This window comes from Athene cunicularia (genome assembly GCF_003259725.1).
Source record: "Athene cunicularia isolate RWA chromosome 8 unlocalized genomic scaffold, athCun1 chr8_part1, whole genome shotgun sequence".
NCBI lineage: Eukaryota > Metazoa > Chordata > Aves > Strigiformes > Strigidae > Athene > Athene cunicularia.
The window spans coordinates 16,431,462-16,449,882 of NW_020799109.1; the positions used below are offsets into that span (position 1 = coordinate 16,431,462).

The 18,421-nt window shown below is 38.1% G+C and overlaps 1 protein-coding gene across 1 annotated transcript in view; it reads right to left on the reverse strand.

Moving 5' to 3' along the window:
• Positions 1–18,421, reverse strand: part of COL24A1 (collagen type XXIV alpha 1 chain) — a 152,096-nt gene that overhangs the window by 70,790 nt on the left and 62,885 nt on the right. The window contains exons 20-22 of the mRNA XM_026853918.1: positions 10,633–10,686; positions 6,134–6,187; positions 3,984–4,028 (exon numbers count right to left, since the gene is read on the reverse strand). Coding sequence (XP_026709719.1) covers positions 3,984–4,028; positions 6,134–6,187; positions 10,633–10,686 — 153 coding nt within the window. The remainder of the gene's footprint in view (positions 1–3,983; positions 4,029–6,133; positions 6,188–10,632; positions 10,687–18,421) is intronic.

Sequence of the window (18,421 nt, forward strand, 5' to 3'; positions counted from 1 at the left end):
TGCAGGTTACTACATGCTAACTACTTTGCTGCAAAGAACCTTAAGGTCTTTCTAGAGAGCCAGACTGTAATGTAAAAATATTTTAAATAAAAATCTGTGAAAGAAAACTAGTGGCCACTATTAACTACCTTGATAATTTTTGTCCTAGCAGAACCAAACTGGAGTTACAACTTGTAAAGGTTTCTTGGCTGTGGTACCCTAGCTATGTACTAGCTGTGAAAGACACACAACAGATGCAAGTTGATCAGAAAATGGAACAAGTGGATTTAACTGGTAAAGCAATTTGAAACATATGGATTTGGCTTTAAACAGAAATGCGATACAATTATAAATTACACACGGAGGAAAAGCCACTGACAGAAGGTTAAACTAGGGATGGCTGATTTTCTGCTTGCAAACCCCTTCAAAAATTGCTCTTCCATGGCAGGGTAGTCCCAAAGGAAATGTCTGTTTTCTAAAATATTACATGAAAGTTCTGCCCTTCCATTTCAGGAAACAGCAACCACCTGTGCTTTCTTTCACCTTACAATGGGTTGATATAGGGTTGTATATTTTAATACAAATATCTCCCAGTATCACTCTATTCCCATCCCTCCACAAGCTCCTTACATACTTTCAGCCCACAGGAAGGCACATGCCAACCACTGGGGGAGTGAGGCAGCCTTGAGAGCACTTTCCTCTGTCTTTAGGTGGAACTGCTCACCTTATGACTATATAAATATCAGATTTTTTAATTTCTTTTTTTTTTAAACACTTGCATCTTGAAAAGGAATCAACTTGCAACAAATCCTTTTTACATTCTGGTTTAAAACAATCTCCCTCCCTTTTGAAGACATTTTCTGCTTCAGCAGTGAAGATACAAATAAAATAATAAAATGCACCAATGCTTCGACTGACTGACCTGAGCTACACTGACAGTTACAGTGTTAATATTTGGATAGCCTTTGAGAAAGAGAGTTAATTGGGAAGAAACTGAATAAACACAGTCAATTCTTTAACGTGGCATCTGCTGTGCTTTCACAGGACAAATAAATACTAAAAAAAAAATAATAATCTAGCATCTTTTGATTTAGAGGGATTAATTTAAGAGAACATAAGAATTTGACTTTGGAATAGAATGAGTGGGAGGGTTTGGAAAGCAATGAATGAAAAATCAAATCATGTGATCAGATTCAGCTCCAAAAGCTCTTCCTAAATTCAAACAGTCTGAGCTCTGTGGAACCTGAGATATATCCTAAGTGAGGAACTGTCCTCAGTTTTGGCTCCAGTTTCAGACACATGGGAATTCTTTCCCAAGCTAGGACCTGAGAACCAGAGAGCAGGTTCATATTCACATTCTGTTCCAGTAAAGGATGATCTGTTTTGCTGGCAACACTGGTCAGGTGGGTCCCAGGGGTTTTTGGTCTCATGCACATTTTTTAAAGCAAAGGTTAGAAACAAGGCAGGGAGGCGAGGGGCAGGGACAGGAAGAGAAAAATTGGGTGAAAATTTATGGCTGCCTACTTGGCATATGACTAAACCTGAACTGAGGGCTGAACACTTTTGACCTGACTACACAGTAGAAGAGTTGAGGAAATCCAGAAGCCCTACAAGACAGCTCTATTACTGTCCAAAAGAAAGCTTGAACAGTTTCATAAGAATAATTTATAATATATCACCTACAAGGATACTTCACCTAGTTGAGACAAACCTGAAGAAAGTCAGGATAACAGTGACTGAAAAGAGGACTAACCTGTTAATCCTGCCTACAAATAAGGTCTCTAGGACAGGAAGCAAGGTTGTAGCAAGACAGACACAGGCAAGAGTTTCAGACAGAATGGCTCGACATTAGAAAAAGCATCTGTAAAACAGGCAAAGGTCTGAAGCAGATTGCCAAGGAGAATGAAGAATCCCCATCCCTGGAGGCTGCAAAAAACAAGTTAGAGACACATCTGTCAGCTAAAGGCACAGCTGACAGCTGATGGTGCCTTGGGGTCATGCATGGCCAGACCACTTCTTCAGGTCCCTCTCAAATACCTCCCCTGCCCCCATGGCTATTTCTTAATTAGTACAGTGACAACACAGTTTTGACAGCATTTACTTTCAGGTGTAGCATTTACTTTTTTAAACGCCTTTCATAGAAAATAGAAACCAAACCTATGGAAATCAAATGACTGTACAATTGCAATCTAGCAAGCATAATTTAAAAAGATGTTTAGCAGTTTACTGACTCAGTCCTGCTAAACTGTATCAGATTTAACAAAAAAATTCATGATTGGGACTCTCTCTGCAATGTAATCACACAGTCTGTTACAAGCAGGAGTGAAGAAGAAAGGACGAGTAAAGATAGGAGCAGAGTTCAGAGCAGCAGCGTGAACAAGTTGTATCGGAGCTGTGAAACAGCTGGAGCCAACAGAAGCTGTAGAATCCAGGCGAAAACAGATGGGCCCCGGGACGAGGTGGAAAAACAGGCAGGGCTCCCCATCAAGCAAAATTCCCATTTCCCCTACTTCTAATTTCAGGAGGGGCTATTACCAGCAAGTTACTAAAAACATCTGGAGATGGCAACCCTGGGATCCACCTCAGAGCCACACATTCTTCTCTCAACAACTTGCTGTGAGAGAGAGAAACCAGGGAGCCATAAGACATGCCAATGATGCGCATATTTCCCATTGAGAGAAATCAAACCCAAATTAATTTAGGTCAAACTGACCCAAAATAAATTAAAAATATTTCTGTTCTTTAAGTTACAAAGAAACTTTTCCTTTCAGGTCACTTTGACACCAGCTGATAGTGGCCTGTGCGTGCCCGGTGACGCAGAGAATGTGAAGGTGGGTGTCTCATCGCCCATGAGTCACCCGCTGCAGCAATTGCCACAACACAATATGGAGATGCTGTTCAGCCATGAAGCCCTGCCCAAGGAGGAGACCCAAAGGGTGATGCAGGCAAAATAAAAATTTCCATGAGACTCTTGGCAGAAGCTCAGGCAGATTAAACTCAATACTGAACTGAGTCACAAAGCATTTTGAAATTCTGTTCAACTTTTAGCATGTTTTGCTCACTGAAAACAAAGAGGTTTTGAGGGGTTTTTGGGGATTTGTTTGTTCGTTCGTTTTTTTAAAACACCTAATCAATGTGGCAAATAAGTGTTTTAGTATATATTTCTAACAGGAAGCAAATTCCCAGCTTTGACTAGCTAATAAACAGAAGAAATGACATAGGACTATATCCACTCTAGAACCAGGAAACAATGGTAAACACTTTCCCAGGTTCATGTATGAACCTGGGAAGTCATCCAAAATGAAGACCAAGCCAGTCATTACCACACATAAGTAAATCAAGTAAGGGCAGAAGACCATATTAATTTCAATAAAATTAGCGACACTCCCATAGTCCCTAGTGCAGGCTAATACACATTTTTAGCTTAGACTTTTCCTAAAAATAAGCTTCAAGTCCACTAAAATACTCTTAGACATTAGTACATTTTTATAACTAACAAGACTGTTTGTTTTAAACTTTTGTCTTTTAAAACATGCCAGCACAAACAGCATTGTGACATTCCAGCTTTACTGTTTTCAGCAACTGTCTACCATGTCAGTTTGAAAACAATTTCTTAAAGCATTAGTCCTTTGTATTTCTCCTTGTGAGCTGAGTCTCATGGTTGGTTCTTCCCCAATTTAAATATTTTTATATATCAGCTGATTCGGTCCCTGGGAAGCGCATGGTAGTTTCATCTGTCTCAGAGGAGCACCATAAGCAATTTGCTTTTGACTCTTTCCTTTTCAAACATTTTATTTTGTACACCATGTCTGTGATTTCCATTCAAATCCTTCATGTAGAAAACCCTTTCTCCTCACAACTCTGATTTGAGCATGTGCTAAGGAAAGAGACATTTATTCGGGACATGCCATTTTAACACAGTCACTTCTTCACAGTAAATTTACCTTTTAAAGCAGTACTTCTGCTGAAAAATAGTCTGCCCTAGTAAAATTAATTCTACTTACTCTTGGGCCGACTCCTCCAATAGGTCCAGGTGGTCCTACTTCTCCCTAAAAGAAATCAGGACTTCAGTAATCTTGATGCCAAATCTAGCTTTGAAAAAAGAAAAATCTGCAGATAACTGATGTATTTATCTCATAATCTTAAATCTGCTCCATATGTGTTTGTATGATTCCAAGTCTGACAGAAACATTGTAAGAGAGACTAACCGATTTCACACAAATTCATTAGCCAGAAAGCCATGCCCTGCGTAGCTGCTAGATGCAGCCAGAAAGGCAGTGAAACTGTTGGTATACCCACCATTATAGCAATCCTTTCACAATTTTGATCAGGGAGAGACTTGGCAATGATGGGTCAACCTCTGTATCTGCCTTGTAGTTTCTTTCTTTTAGCAACATTTGACACTTAATGACTATAAAACCAGTAGGAATATTCCTGCTTTTCTCTTCCCTGTTGCTATGGCACAGCCACTAAGTTAGCCAAGCCATTTTGCCAGGGTTTATCCTTGTCTTTTCTCAGGGATGGAGGGAGGTTGGGGGTCGGGCTTGTCAGGTGTGTAAGAGAAGAAATCATGACACTGGGCCTGCGCTGTGCAGTGCACTGATATAATTATGCATGATGGGGAACTGCAGTGTTAACTCTTCAGGGTTCACTTATTACGCTGTTATATTAAAGCATGGATTTGTATCAATGCCATGCCAGGATGTCATGCTGTGGTAATTTTATAGTTCACTGATCCTCCTCAATATGGAAGTTTTTCTCCAGGGTTTGGAGGAAGTAGTACACAACCTGTTCAATTATAAGATATAGAATTTCTTAATTCCTGTTTCCTATCTGGAGCTTCCTGGCTTCTAACAAAACGGATCATTTTGCTCTTACTCACTCAGTATCATAGAATCATCATAGATTGGGACTAGAATGGCAGGGACACCTCCCACCAGCCCAGGTTGCTCAAAGCCCCGTCCAACCTGGCCTTGGACAATGCCAGGGAGGGGGCAGCCACAGCTTCTCTGGGCAACCTGTGCCAGTGTCTCACCACCCTCAGTAGAGAATTTACTCCTTATATCTAATCTAAATCTCCGCTCTTTCAGTTTAAAGCCATTACCCCTCGTCCTATTACTGTAGCCCCCTTTAGGTACTGGAAGGCTGCTATAAGGTCTCCCCAGAGCCGCCGCCTTCTCCCGGCTGAACAACCCCAGCTCCCTCAGCCTGTCTTCATACTTGAGAAGCTCCAGCCCCCTGATCATTTTCATGGCCTCCTCTGGACTCATTCCAACAGGTCTATGCCCTTCTTACATTGGGGGCCCCCAGAGCTGAATGCAGTACTCCAGGCAAGGCCTCATGAGAGTGGAGTAAAGAGGAAGAAACACCTCCCTCGACCTGCTGGCCATGCTCCTCTTGATGCAGCCCAGGATACAGCTGGTTTTCTGGGCTACAAGCACACATTGCCAGGTCATGTTGAGCTTCTTGTCAACCAATACACCCAAGTTCTTTTCCTTAGGTCTGCTCTCAGTCCACCCATCACCCAGCCTGTATTTGTGCTTGGGATTGCCTTGATCCATATGCAGGACCTTGCACTTGGCCCTACTGAGCTTCATGAGGTTTGCACCAGCCCACTTTACCAGTCTGTCATGGAATCCCATAACGAAGCTACTTAGAAGTTTCGGGGTCTGTCCCCAGGACCACGGATTAAATTAATTCTAATGGTAATTACTTTTAGTCTAAGAGATATGAGTTTTTATTTTTATGATGATGAATTAAGAACACTAAATATATTTATTCCTCCTCCTTCAGTTAATAGGGGTTTAACTGTTTAGTAAGTGTATCTAGGATACTGTAATTAAATTGATATATGGTTTCTATCTCCATACCACCCCCCACCCCCCATCTCCCAGTTTAACTAAAAGAACTGGATCCAACTCTGGACACATATTATCTGAGATTCCACTGAAATAACTAAAATAAACCACATAATGGATGCACAGCCCCATAAGGCTGCTAAAATCTCTTTGCAACACCTGTCAAAATGCAAAAGAAATTTGAAATTTTGCATGATAACACCATAAACCCCTAACCATTGTTGTCTAAGTGTCTTACCCCTCACAACTTTTTCTTTTAAACATAATCTCTCGCTTGGATAATTTTTCCATCTTACCTCAACTCCTTTGGGGCCTTGTGGCCCTGGTGGCCCTCGGTCACCCAGAAGTCCCTAAACATCCAAACAAACACAGTGAGAACTTCTAGCTACTAACAATCAGGTTGGTCTAGTTTATCTCCTCTTGCAAACCTGGACAGAAATGCAAAACTGAGGAAGCAGGCCTCATTTCTTACCATTGTTCTTAGGATTTCCCTTACGAAGCCAGGAGAAGATGCAGCAGGATTTTAATGTCTGCTGGAAAACTGAGTATCTTTCAGACTTCTACTACATAGGTTTTTCTGAACCTTTTTCTTTTTTGTCTTTTTGGAAAGGAGATAAAATATTTGAGCTCAAAAAAGAACAATTCTTTTTTTTTTTTTTTTTTTTTTAACCCAATGTAACTCTTTATAGATCTTTGATTTAGGTAGTCTTTAACATAAGATGTGATGACAACGCTGAAACTGAAATGAACTACAAAGTGAATTTAAACTACTAGCTTGTCCAAAACTACCTGCGATTTTCAGCCCTTACTTTTCTGTCAGGATTACAATCAGCTTCTCAGAGATAAAGCACCTTATCCTCTGCCAACTCCAAGTTTTCAAGACCATTCACAGCAAAGTTTTCAAAACTTTGTTAAAATGACTTTGCAGCTAGCAGTGTGTCAAAAATCTCGTTCATCCCAATTACAATGGTAGTAATTAGGAAAAGCACTTGACCTGGCGTAGGACAAAAAAAATAATCTGTGTAAACATATTATTAATGTTCTGGGAAAGCTAAGCTTCACAATATCAGATAAAACAACAAGAACAAAGAAACTGGCCTTTAGGAGAGATATGATTAGCCTCTGAAGAAAGCAATGGTGGGAAAGTTCCAAGGGTAAGCCTTATTAATTGCTTACTAATGAAGCTGAAGTCTAGACAGAAGGTGCAGGCAATGGTCCAGTAACAGTTTACTTAGCACGCAAAGTAAAATGGAACAGAAAATGGAACAGGCCACCTCAAGGTACTGAGTTTCATCAGCGCCCATCAGTCTGGGAAAGAGTGGGGTGGACTGCTGTTTGACATACCACCACCAAAGTGACAGAAGGACATTTAGTAGCACTACATAAGTAATATTCTTGTGTGGTTAGTCATGAAAATTTATTTTTCATTGACAGACCTGCTGCTTTATTCTAATAGCAAAGTACATTAGGAAATACAGCTTTCAGTACAATGTAATCGCACAGTGGAAATGTTAGCAATACTGCTACTGTACACAACCTTCTGCTGCACTTAATTGGATCCAGGAAAAAAAAAAAAAAAAAAAATCACAGACTGTAAAATGAGTAAATGAGTATTAAGTCTAAATGAAACTTCCATCTCCCTTTTGAGGGTTCAGGCAACAAACAGAAAATGAAGGTAGTCATTATATATGTGCCAAAGTGTCTGGAAAAAAAATGGGGGAGTCAGCAAACAGGGGTATCCCGTATTTTATATATGCAACTTCCCAGCTAACCATACCTTCCAGAAGTGATGAAACTCCTAATAGCCACTTCTATTAAATGTGTTATCCAAACAAACATAAATGAGCAGAGGAAGGAAGTTCTCAACTACTTCCATGGCACAACACACACTGCAGGAAAAACTACAGTTGTAGTCAACATATTCTGAGCATCTTTTCCTCTCATTTTTCTTGGTTACAAATCATAAATACTTGCAAGAATAACATAGGAAACAAACTAAATTATTTCAGAACTTCTTAAAACATTCTTATTCCCTTTTTTAAATGTAAGTGTGCTTTTCTTGCTTTTCCTTTTCTTTTTTTTTTTTTTTAATAAGTGGTGGATCAAGATCAAACACCTTTTAAAATACTGTTTCCAAGCTGAGTAATGTGCTGTAGACCAAATTACGTAATGAATCCTTTGAACATTATTTTAGAGAGGTCAGATTTGCTGATCACTGCACTAATTTAGGGCAAACTGACAATCCAGAATTTCTGCTGGTATTTAGAGATGGCTGATCACACTCACAGAGCTTAAACTTTCTACTAAGCGGCTGATTTCTCCCATGCCAACTGCTAAAAAATAAAGCTTACTGCTTTCTTGGCTTTTAAAATGGGTATTGCTTCTGAGGATGCATAAACAAAAACATGAGGAAAAGAGCAGCACAGTAGAGAACAGTTTTCTAAAAATAAAAGCTGGAGGAAATTTTTAAAAACTGCAACACAAGACAGCTAAGAATCCCAAAAGACATTTCCAGCGTTATGCAGCCCTTCTCCCTTGGTACTATGAGCAGTGTAAAAATTTTTCCAGTTTGGTAATCTTCTTTCTCAAGTGTAAGCCACCAGTTCTTCCTGATTAGAGCAGACTGTCTAAGCTTTTTGTTTTTAACACCAAATGTGCTGGAGACCACTGAATCTTGTTCCGCTATGTAATTACTGTATTAAAGGAATACAGAGTATTAAACTTTGTAGGCTACCTTTTAGTACATTTTTTTTTTCCTGGAATCTGTGAAAAGGTAGTATATCAGTAATGTATGTGTTAAGTATCGACTCAATTCTAACAAAAACATCTAATTTAACACTTTGGATATAATGTGGAATAACAACTTAGTGAAGAAACTGGGCAGCAACAATTAAATTGCAGTTACATCATTTGTGTATCAGTTGGGAGGATTAAATTGGATCTACTGTTCATGAACTGTTGTATTTATCTTCTCCTATTTCCCCTAGACCCTAGACCCAGTCTTGCATCAAAAGGTTTCTTTTAAGTGCCCTGGTAATTCAGAAACACAGGTGCAATGGCTACCGCAATGATCAGATATAATACATCCATGTAAGGCTGTTATCATTATACATACATACAACTTTACAAAACAATAAAGTGCACACCCATCTCTGGAACTGTATTTTAACTTCTCCCAAGTTTGCCACACCAGATAATGAGTTCTCAGCCTTCATAGTAAATTCATGTCTGAGCTATTTTGGGACAAGGCTCTTGACACTGTTGAAATATGAGATGCAGAAAAGATTGTCTATGGCTTTGACAGCTGGATTCTTTGAGATCTTCTCAAGATTAACTCTGGCGTGGAGAGATTGTTAGAGTCTTCCAGGTACAAATAAGACTGTATCTCTAAACACTTTACTGCTCCCTGTCCTATGTTTTCTTGAGTAGTCTGCCACAGAACTTCATACCTCTGTTGATGGGAAATCTTGTAATTTGCATCTCTGCTTATTCATGGACAACTTGCATGTTTTGTCCTTGGACCAATGATATTACTGGTCTTGCACAGATCCTTAACTTTCCAATTTCTGCCCTCTGGTTTACTTACAAAGGTCAAAAAGGCCCTTCATTTTGGTAGGATAAATAAACTGCCTCTCAGAATACAGTCATTCAAGTATCCTTTTCTGCATCTAGTCCCACTTGAGTCATTCTGGAATATAAATGCCCAGAACTGTGTATACTACTTAGTCTTCTCGTGCTTTGTGCAGTGGCATTAACAAGACACCTTGCCTCATGTGTTCTAGAATTTTGCTTAACTCCTAACCGCCTTATTGTGCTTTTATTTCAGAGAGATCTGGTAGTGTGTTTCCTTCTTGCCAGGTGTGAAGCTCTAAGATTTCAGCAGCATTTATTGTTTTAGACCTTCCATTCATCAGTCTGAAGTAACAGAAGTGGCATGAATTAGTACAAGTGCAATTTTTAAGATCATCTAAAGAGGCTCAACTTTGTTTCATATACAAATTTCATTGCATCATCCTTGTGCCTATTTATCAGTGAAAATACAATGTAAGAATAGTCCCAAGGCTGGTGAGTGAGGAACTTACTTAGTACTTAGTACTTAGTACTTAGTCAATCTTTAGATAGTATCCAATCATCTTCCTCTGAGTTAATTTCTGACCCACTTGCACTTTCTGTCTCTACTTTTTTCATCTTAAACAAAAATTTCTGATATATGCTTTTAAACAAAGCTTCATTAAGAACTCTATACATGTGGATTACTGCCTATGCTTAGTCTAAAATATTATTCTACTAAAGAACAGAGGCTAAGTTAATTTGGCACAGTCATTTTTTGGTAGATAAATGGTATCCATTATTATTATTATTTTATCAGTTATTTAATCTGGCATGAGAATCTTACCCATTTTTCCAAATCTTTAGCTACTATTTCTGTCAAAAATTTGTTAAAAGAAAATAATGTGCATTACTCAGGTGAGACTAGAGATGTGCATTTATCATGCATTTTATTTAAATTTAGGTGAAATAGATGCTACTTTCTAGCTACCTAGTGTTTTCTCCAAATTTCCTTGCACTTAACTTGCCATGACATGCTTCCATCTAACACAATAATTACCCTCATAACTGCATGGACAGCATTAAGCATTAGATTAACTTCCTCATATAAATACCTGAGGCAAAGTACCTGTATTTTCACAGTAAATATTATCTGCTCAGAATGTCAGTGTCCATCTCTCAGAGCTTCTCCTCAGAGATTTATATTGTTTAGTGTTATTATGAATAAGTTTTCATATAGTCTTACCTTAGGACCTTCAGGGCCATTTAATCCCGGTACACCAATATCTCCTGGAAAACCCTAAATAAATCATACAGACAAATGATTTACAGAGTAGGAATGTATTCTGTTCATTCATCTATCAAACCCAAATTCACACAAACAAGAAATAAATTTGTTCCATCATCCCAAAATGTCAAAATCCATTAAGTTCCCTTGAAAGGACTTGGATAAGTGACAGATTTTAGGCACCATTCATTAAACTCAATTTAGCAGATGTCAGTATGGTTTTCACTTCTTTTAGCATAAGAGTTTTTATCCACTAAGCAAAGTTTGAAATTAAACCATTGGATTGGTCTTGAAGCACATTAAAAAAAAAAAAAAAAGCTTAGAGAGCAGTTGAAGCACTTTAATCTTTGGCCGCACTTTAAGGATGAGATCACTGCAAGATTAAGAAATGGGTAGAAAAGCCTTTTGCCTCCAAATCAGCAGGTGCTAATACAGGTCTGACTGGCAGTAACTTAAGGTCACCAGCATGTAGCATTATTCAGAATAAGCCTCTGTGACACAGTGTGTGGTATAGGTCCAGCTGTTGGTAAGGAAAAAATGAATACGGAAAGGAAATGAATCAACTAAAATTGTCACCCCAAACCATCTGGTCAATAGGCACTGAGTGGGACACCATGAGGATGCCTCTATGTCAGAGAAATCCAGTGCTACAACTAGACTGCTTTATAAAGGAAGAGTGTATTTTAAGGAAACAAACATGATGCAGCTAACTCTTATGCAATACAGTAGTGGGTCAAAATTCATAAACATCCAGTGAAGAAATGCTCTCTTTGTAGGATAAAGTAAAGCACTGGTAATTGACTCTCTAGTTAGCACAGGGCTCACACAGTCACCTGCCAGGATAGTATTTGATTTTATAAACTTTTAAATTCATTAAATCTTGCCTATATGAAAATAGGAAGTCTGCCACTGAAAATTCTTCCTCCGAGTAAAATATTTATTAATACATCTGTGCATATCCATCACCTAACACTAATAAAAATTAGTTTCCTTCTTCCTTAATAGAAAATCATTGCAGATTAAAAATTACAAAGATCACTCTTTGCAGGCACACTTTTCCAATAATGGAAATGAAAGCATCGCACATGTTCAGAACAATTTAAAGAACATCTCAAAGACCTTCCAGCATGAAATTCTCTCTGGCACCCTTCCATACTAATGCAGGCTAATACATGTAATCATTAAAGCTTCAAGAGACAATTTTTAGGTTCTCTAAGCCAGAAAGAGGTATTAAAAATTTGCCTCACTAGGTGGATAATAGTCAACCATACTCTGTTCTTCCAGAACAGCTGAACTTCAAATACAGGTAACAACCATTTCTAATGATTATTCATAATTAGCTAACATTATTCACAAAAAAAATATGCCAGAAAGGTAAAGAAAAATCATACTAAGCCAAGCAGTTTAAAAGAAAATATTATTTTATCCTCAACTATCACATTAAAATAAAACTAAAAAAGTACTTAGGGCATCACTGTTCTTACTTGTAGGGCTTTTCCCTGTTTGCTTTCTATAAGCTGTTCTTAACAGGTTGTAGAGACACAAGTACAGACTTATATGGGATGCAAATATTTTTAGGTGTGCTTATATATTAAATACAAAAATGTGAAAAAAAAAAAAGAGTTATGGTTTCTTTTTAAAAAAATCGGCTTTAGCACTCGAATGCTAAAGAGTACTACATCAAACCACTAAAGAGTAAAAAAGAACTGATCTGAGTTTTCACAATAAGTAGAACAATCCTCACACACAGCATTTCACTAAACACGGTGGTCATTTCTTTTTGCCATAAAGCAGCTAGTAGAGCTGTGCAGCAACTCCAACTTGCCTCTAGGTGGCACATAGCATATTAGTCACATGTGACCAAGGCACCCAGACTGATCCTAAAGTACTCACATCAGCCTAGATTTCCATACAATTCATACGAGGATTTTTCAAAAATGCTGACCACACTTATCTACTGAAATACACTGAAGAGTTATGTCAATTCTTTGGAAGCTGCTAACTCATCCTTTCTTAATTTTAAATTTGCTTATTTACAGATATTAAATAATTACCAAGGTGTGGGTTGTTTTGTACATCTGTAAATCTTTAACTTTCTAATGTGTGAACAAGTCCTAAATGCTGACACAGAGACAATTTCCCTCATGGCAATAAACATTCCAGAAAACAATCTGTCAAGAAAAATGTCTATTTAGAAAGATTTTTATCCTTTTATAAGGGAATATGTCTACTTTATTTGCGTAAATACCTCTAGAAGGAATTCAGTAAAAACTATGAGATGTAAGTATTGACAAGCACTACCACAGTTAGAACAATCATGATATTTGGAAACACATCCATGTCGGGCAAAGTCTTTGGATGCAAAAGGGCTACTGGCCTGACAGCATCAACACTAGCAATGCATTTAGAAGTTTAAAAAATTCAATTTTTGTCTTTGCTGTAAAGCTGGATTTAATCTCTTCTCAAACACTACCACAGAGAAAGTGCACATGCTATGGCAGTATTAGAACACTACTTCCAAGATGTTCTCACATCAATAATCCAGGACACAGATAGCTACTTAAGACAATTTCAGAAAAGGTACGAACCAGAAAGGAGTTCTTAAAACACCTCAGCAGTGGTGTTTGCCATTCAGACTCTGAGTAGTCAAGTGGTATATATTTCTACCTATATCTGAACTTGCCACAAGTTACTCAGCAGCCAGCTCCCTGCGAAGATACTCCAGATTAAAAAAAATCATTATTCCGCAGTAACTGAAAGGCCAGGAGATCAATGTATAGTTTCCAGCTGAAACGTAATTTTCAGGAGAGACTATTTGGAACAAAACATCACTCAATAATATGACTCCTACTGGGGAAATGAAAAGTGTAGATTCTTATCTTCCCATCAGGCAGAAGCCTGGCAGCTGGTAGGTCACAAATTATTTTCAAAATCTTGCTGCAGATGTGGCCTTTTGCCAGCAAGGCACTTCAGAATTAATTCTGTTTAACCAAACTAGAGGTGGTGTCAGAAAAACCTGAAGTACCAGCTATCTCAATACAAATGCACTGCAATCTTGCTGTGAAAGCATTAATTTTTATTTAGATATATTCAGTACAAAAAGAAACATATTTGTCACTCTCATTTACCTATATAATCTTTAATTAACAAAAAAGGCATGGCTGCATTTAATCAGACTGTTACTATGTCAGGACATGTCTTTTTGTACTGAAGTCAGTGCTTCAGAGTGATCTGCAAAAGCTGTTCCTTTTCTTTTGTTTGTTTTCTTGTGTGGCTGCTAACATGGAAGCAGAATAGCAGGAATGCTTGGAAATTACACTCCATTTCCACTAGGAATTCTCTTACATTTGCAGAATCCCACTCACTCCAAGCTGTTTCCACATGACACTTGGCAGCACTGCTATTAGTCACCGACCCTCGTGCCCTCTGGCTCCTCGGCAGCCCGCAGTGGGATCGGGACATGAGTGCTGGTGGAAGGGTATCACAGAGTGAAAACCTCTCCAGGGACTGTAACAGTCCCTTCAGTTGCCAAGTTTCCCTGCTCCAACAGTATTTGCTTCAATCACATGCTGTGTTTCATTCGAATGAGAATTTAGAATGAATTTTCAGAAGCAATACTGACTGGATGTGGCTACTGAACTTCAACAAGATACTTTACAGAGCTGTATTACCAATTATTATCAAATTACAAAAGGAAGATTTCTGAATAAAACTAAAAGCTATCTAAACTGAGAAAGTGAGTTGTGATTTTTTAATTCTCAAATAAGAAATGTTTATTATTCTTCTGAAAGGACACACTCACTATGCAGAGATAGAATTCAATTTTAAAAATTTACTTTCTTCTCTACATAACTTTAGAAATGTCAGTATTCACACAACTAGAGGACTTTGCTCTTTGCCATTTGTACAACTGCATGACAGTGTCAATAATGTGCTAAATACAAAGAGGAAAATAGCAAGAAAAAAAGTTTTGAAATGAGCTCTCTTCTGTGTATGCCAATCTAGCCAAAATACCAGCATTTTTAAAGGGCAGAGACAGAACTTTGATATTTTTTTTTTTTTTCCCCCCCTACAAACCTTCAATTCTGATTTTGGAAAGGGTGGAGGAAGGAATCTAAACAGCACAAATTACAACTGTATAATTGCAATTGTCAGAGAACAGAAAAAAGGGCAATCATGGATTACAGCATGCAATACAGGAAAGCTTTGCAATTTACTGTTGCTAAGATGTCAGTAAAATGATGCTGAAATTATGCTGATGTTGCTTTGTGCTTTTATCTAATTACACATGGTAGATCTGTTCAGCCATGCTCACTGAAAAACTAGTGATTGATTTTCTTGTGACTTAGTCACCATTTTTCCAAATGCGATGCATCATCCTTTAAAGCTATCTAGTGCATCTATATATTATATGCAACATACATCAGAATAATTGTATTTACACAAAGTAGTATCTAGTCTAGTCTACTTTACAGCATGAGCAAGGCCCTACACCAACCCTTCAAAACATGTCCTTCACAGACCTGCTTGGCTGTTTGATGGCCAAGAGGGTGGCTGGTGATGCACCTGACTGACCAGCACAGCAGCACCAGCCACCAATCAACATATTAAGGACTAAGTCTTGAAGCACTGTGTAAATCTGTAATGTGAAAAATTAAAAGTTGTGGTAAGAACTTCAGTGCAGGCCCACTCTGAGGATCAGGCAGGATTTCCAGAGGGAGCTTGGCACAGTTTGGTTAGAGTGATACTTCCCATTGAACTCTGTTTAACAGTTTATCTGTCTGCCCTGAAGACTTCAGTAGTCAACCACAAGGTGCACCATAGAAAAATGGTCTCTTGGGCAATCATGACCCAGGAAAGCCTTAGCCACCTGATCAACTACTTTCACAAGACTCAGAAATCAAGCCAGTCATTGAACATCAACAGCTACTTTTGTGGAACTTTCCAATACATGTAACAATGCTAAGCAGAGCAGTGTATTTTTAGAATTTTGTTCTGACTTAACGTGAAAACAAGCAAATGTGAGCATTTAATAAGGAACAAAAATACCAGATTATGTATTTATTTTAAAATATGCTGGCTTGTTTTTGTGTTGAAAGTCCTTCAATAACAGCTAAATGACAAAGGCCTGAGGAATGGGTCTTCTTTCAGGCATGCTTCTAATAATATGTGACAGTAGGGTTAGGCAAAGCCTGAGTACAGAGGAAAGTCATCAGAAACAACTCTGTGCATTTCAAAAATCAAAGTATTCCTAACTTTAAACCCTAGAAAAGAAAAAAGACTAGTTACTAATAGTCAGTGAAATAATCCTCGTGCAAGAGGAACTCTGTTCTCTTGCAGAATTATTTCACTGTACATTGCTTCTATGCTGCTAACAACTGTGTGCCCATAGAGATCAGACCACAACTAGACTCAGGCCAGACTGAAAAAGTAAGGCAGAAATTTCAAATTTATTTGCAAGACTACTGCTTCTTCTAAGATCAGCACCAAAACCCAAGAGCCAAAGCAGTGCAGGTGTTTAAAATAAAATTTAAAAACCATTTAAATATTACCATCTCTTATTCTAGGCAGATTCAGAATGTTAGGAGTTAAATAATGCCCTGGTAAAGCAACACAAATCAAATTTTGTTTATCTGCATGTCCCTTTTTTTCTAGTGAAGTCTCAACACAGCTCTGCCTGAAAAAAGAAAATCTCCTAGATAACAAATGCTATGCAAAGTACCTATGAAGGTCTGCAAAACAGACTAGCACCTGAACAGGCACACACTGAGCTATTGTAATCACTCTGAAGTAAATATAAACAGCACAGGAAGGTCACATGAACGAGCATTGTTCAACATTATTAAAAAGTCAAGGTAAATAGAATATTTCTGCAAAATGAATACATTTATTGAAAAAAAGATCAGAAAGATGTACTTATGTCAAATTAATTTATGAAAGCACCAGTTAAAGATTCTGTAGAAAGACAAGCAGAAAGTATGAGCAATTCTATGAAAACAATTCTTCAGATGTATGCCAGAACATGCCGTTAATTCAGCTATAAAGTTGTCTTTATTTCTATATTTGTGTCAAGTCATTCGCATGCAAGTTTTTTGATATAATATTGAAAACCAAGGCTAGGTTATCACTGCCCTCATGGCACTGTCTGCACAACCTCAAAACATTATGTGATAAGGTAAAACATGTATAAAAAATAAACTTTTTTTAAAAAATTAACAACTCAAAGCAACCAGTGATTCAATTACTAAATACATGCCTTTTGGACTGTTTACTATTATTTGAATGTATCCTTTTCCTTTGTAATACCATTGCCTTGAACACCAAACATACCAGCTGAATCCCATGAGTACCTTCCTGAAAGAATAAGCTAACGATTTCAGATCAGAATACTGCACAGATTAAAAAAGTTCTATTTAAGATAATGACTAATGCTCCATTTGCTCCAGATAAAACCTACTTATAATACTCAGAGCACATCTGAAGGAAACTATCACCCTCGTTCATGGGGGATAATTAAATGTGATTTGGAGAGCAAAATTTAAAATATTCTGAATAGATGTGGAAGCCTGTTAAAACCTTGCCTAATTTAATTCACATTAACAATAAGCATTACATACTTTATTGTACACAGTAAACACAGGCTTTGTGGGTTAAAACAGTCAGACCCAGCACTTTCCAATTGTCATACAAATAAAATAAAGCTCTCCAGAAAGTTGAAAATTTTGCAGTTCATTTTTAGATGCTTGACAAGGCAGGAAAATGTGTAAACTGATGAAGAACACGCTCCATAAAGTGCTCACTAAAGACATCCAGTGCTTTGTGAGCAGCACGCATTCAGGCGCGCAACAGTCCCTGGCTCTGTGGCAACATACCCAGAAGAGAATTTGGCTTCAAGCTGCAAGACTTCTGAACTGAAAAAATGCACTTGGCAGCCAACCATCATACGGCTGCCAGAGAGCGAGCACAAGACCTCTGTCCCTCCTTCTACTCACTCCTGCCCATCACCACTGCAGTTCTCAAATGGACCCTGGTCATGAGTGAGCAGCTTATTTCAACTCTGATCTGGTGTACCTAGGCTGCACAGCTGCCCAGGAAAGATTCAGGAAGCAATTCACTGCTGACCTGCATATAAAAATCCGAAAACCCAGGAGGATGAATGAAGCCTGCCAGGCCTTCTCCCACTGTTGTGTGCAGAGATAACCATAGACGTCAGCTGCTACAGTGCCTGATTTACAGCAGTTTACACAGGAAGAAAATTAGGGATATGGCTGCTTATTCTTTATACTGGAAATGAAATATATACTCAAGTGTGCAACTGGATCCCCATTTTCTTATCTCACATGTACCCAAAACAAGCTTGAACATGGGGCAGGGCACATTTATAAATCCCACTGGCTTAGTGTTGGACAAAAGGGGAGGGACAGTTTGAAGTAGGATCTGACAGATTCTGACACTGGGCAGACACAGCCTTGTTCCTCCTGCTCACAGAAATGCCAAAAAATCCCAACATATCCCTTTTATATATATATATATATATATATATATATATATATATATATATATATATAAAATCTTTCCTAAAATGAATATGATATGGATTGTCATGTCCATACCAAATTCACAGTACTCCCCCTGTAGGACTCTAAGTCATCCCCTTTTGCTGTTTCCTGAAACATCAAGGAGAACATGTCGTATAGGATGTAATGTCTGTTTTCTACATGGGACCTCTGGAAGTCGGATCATTCAG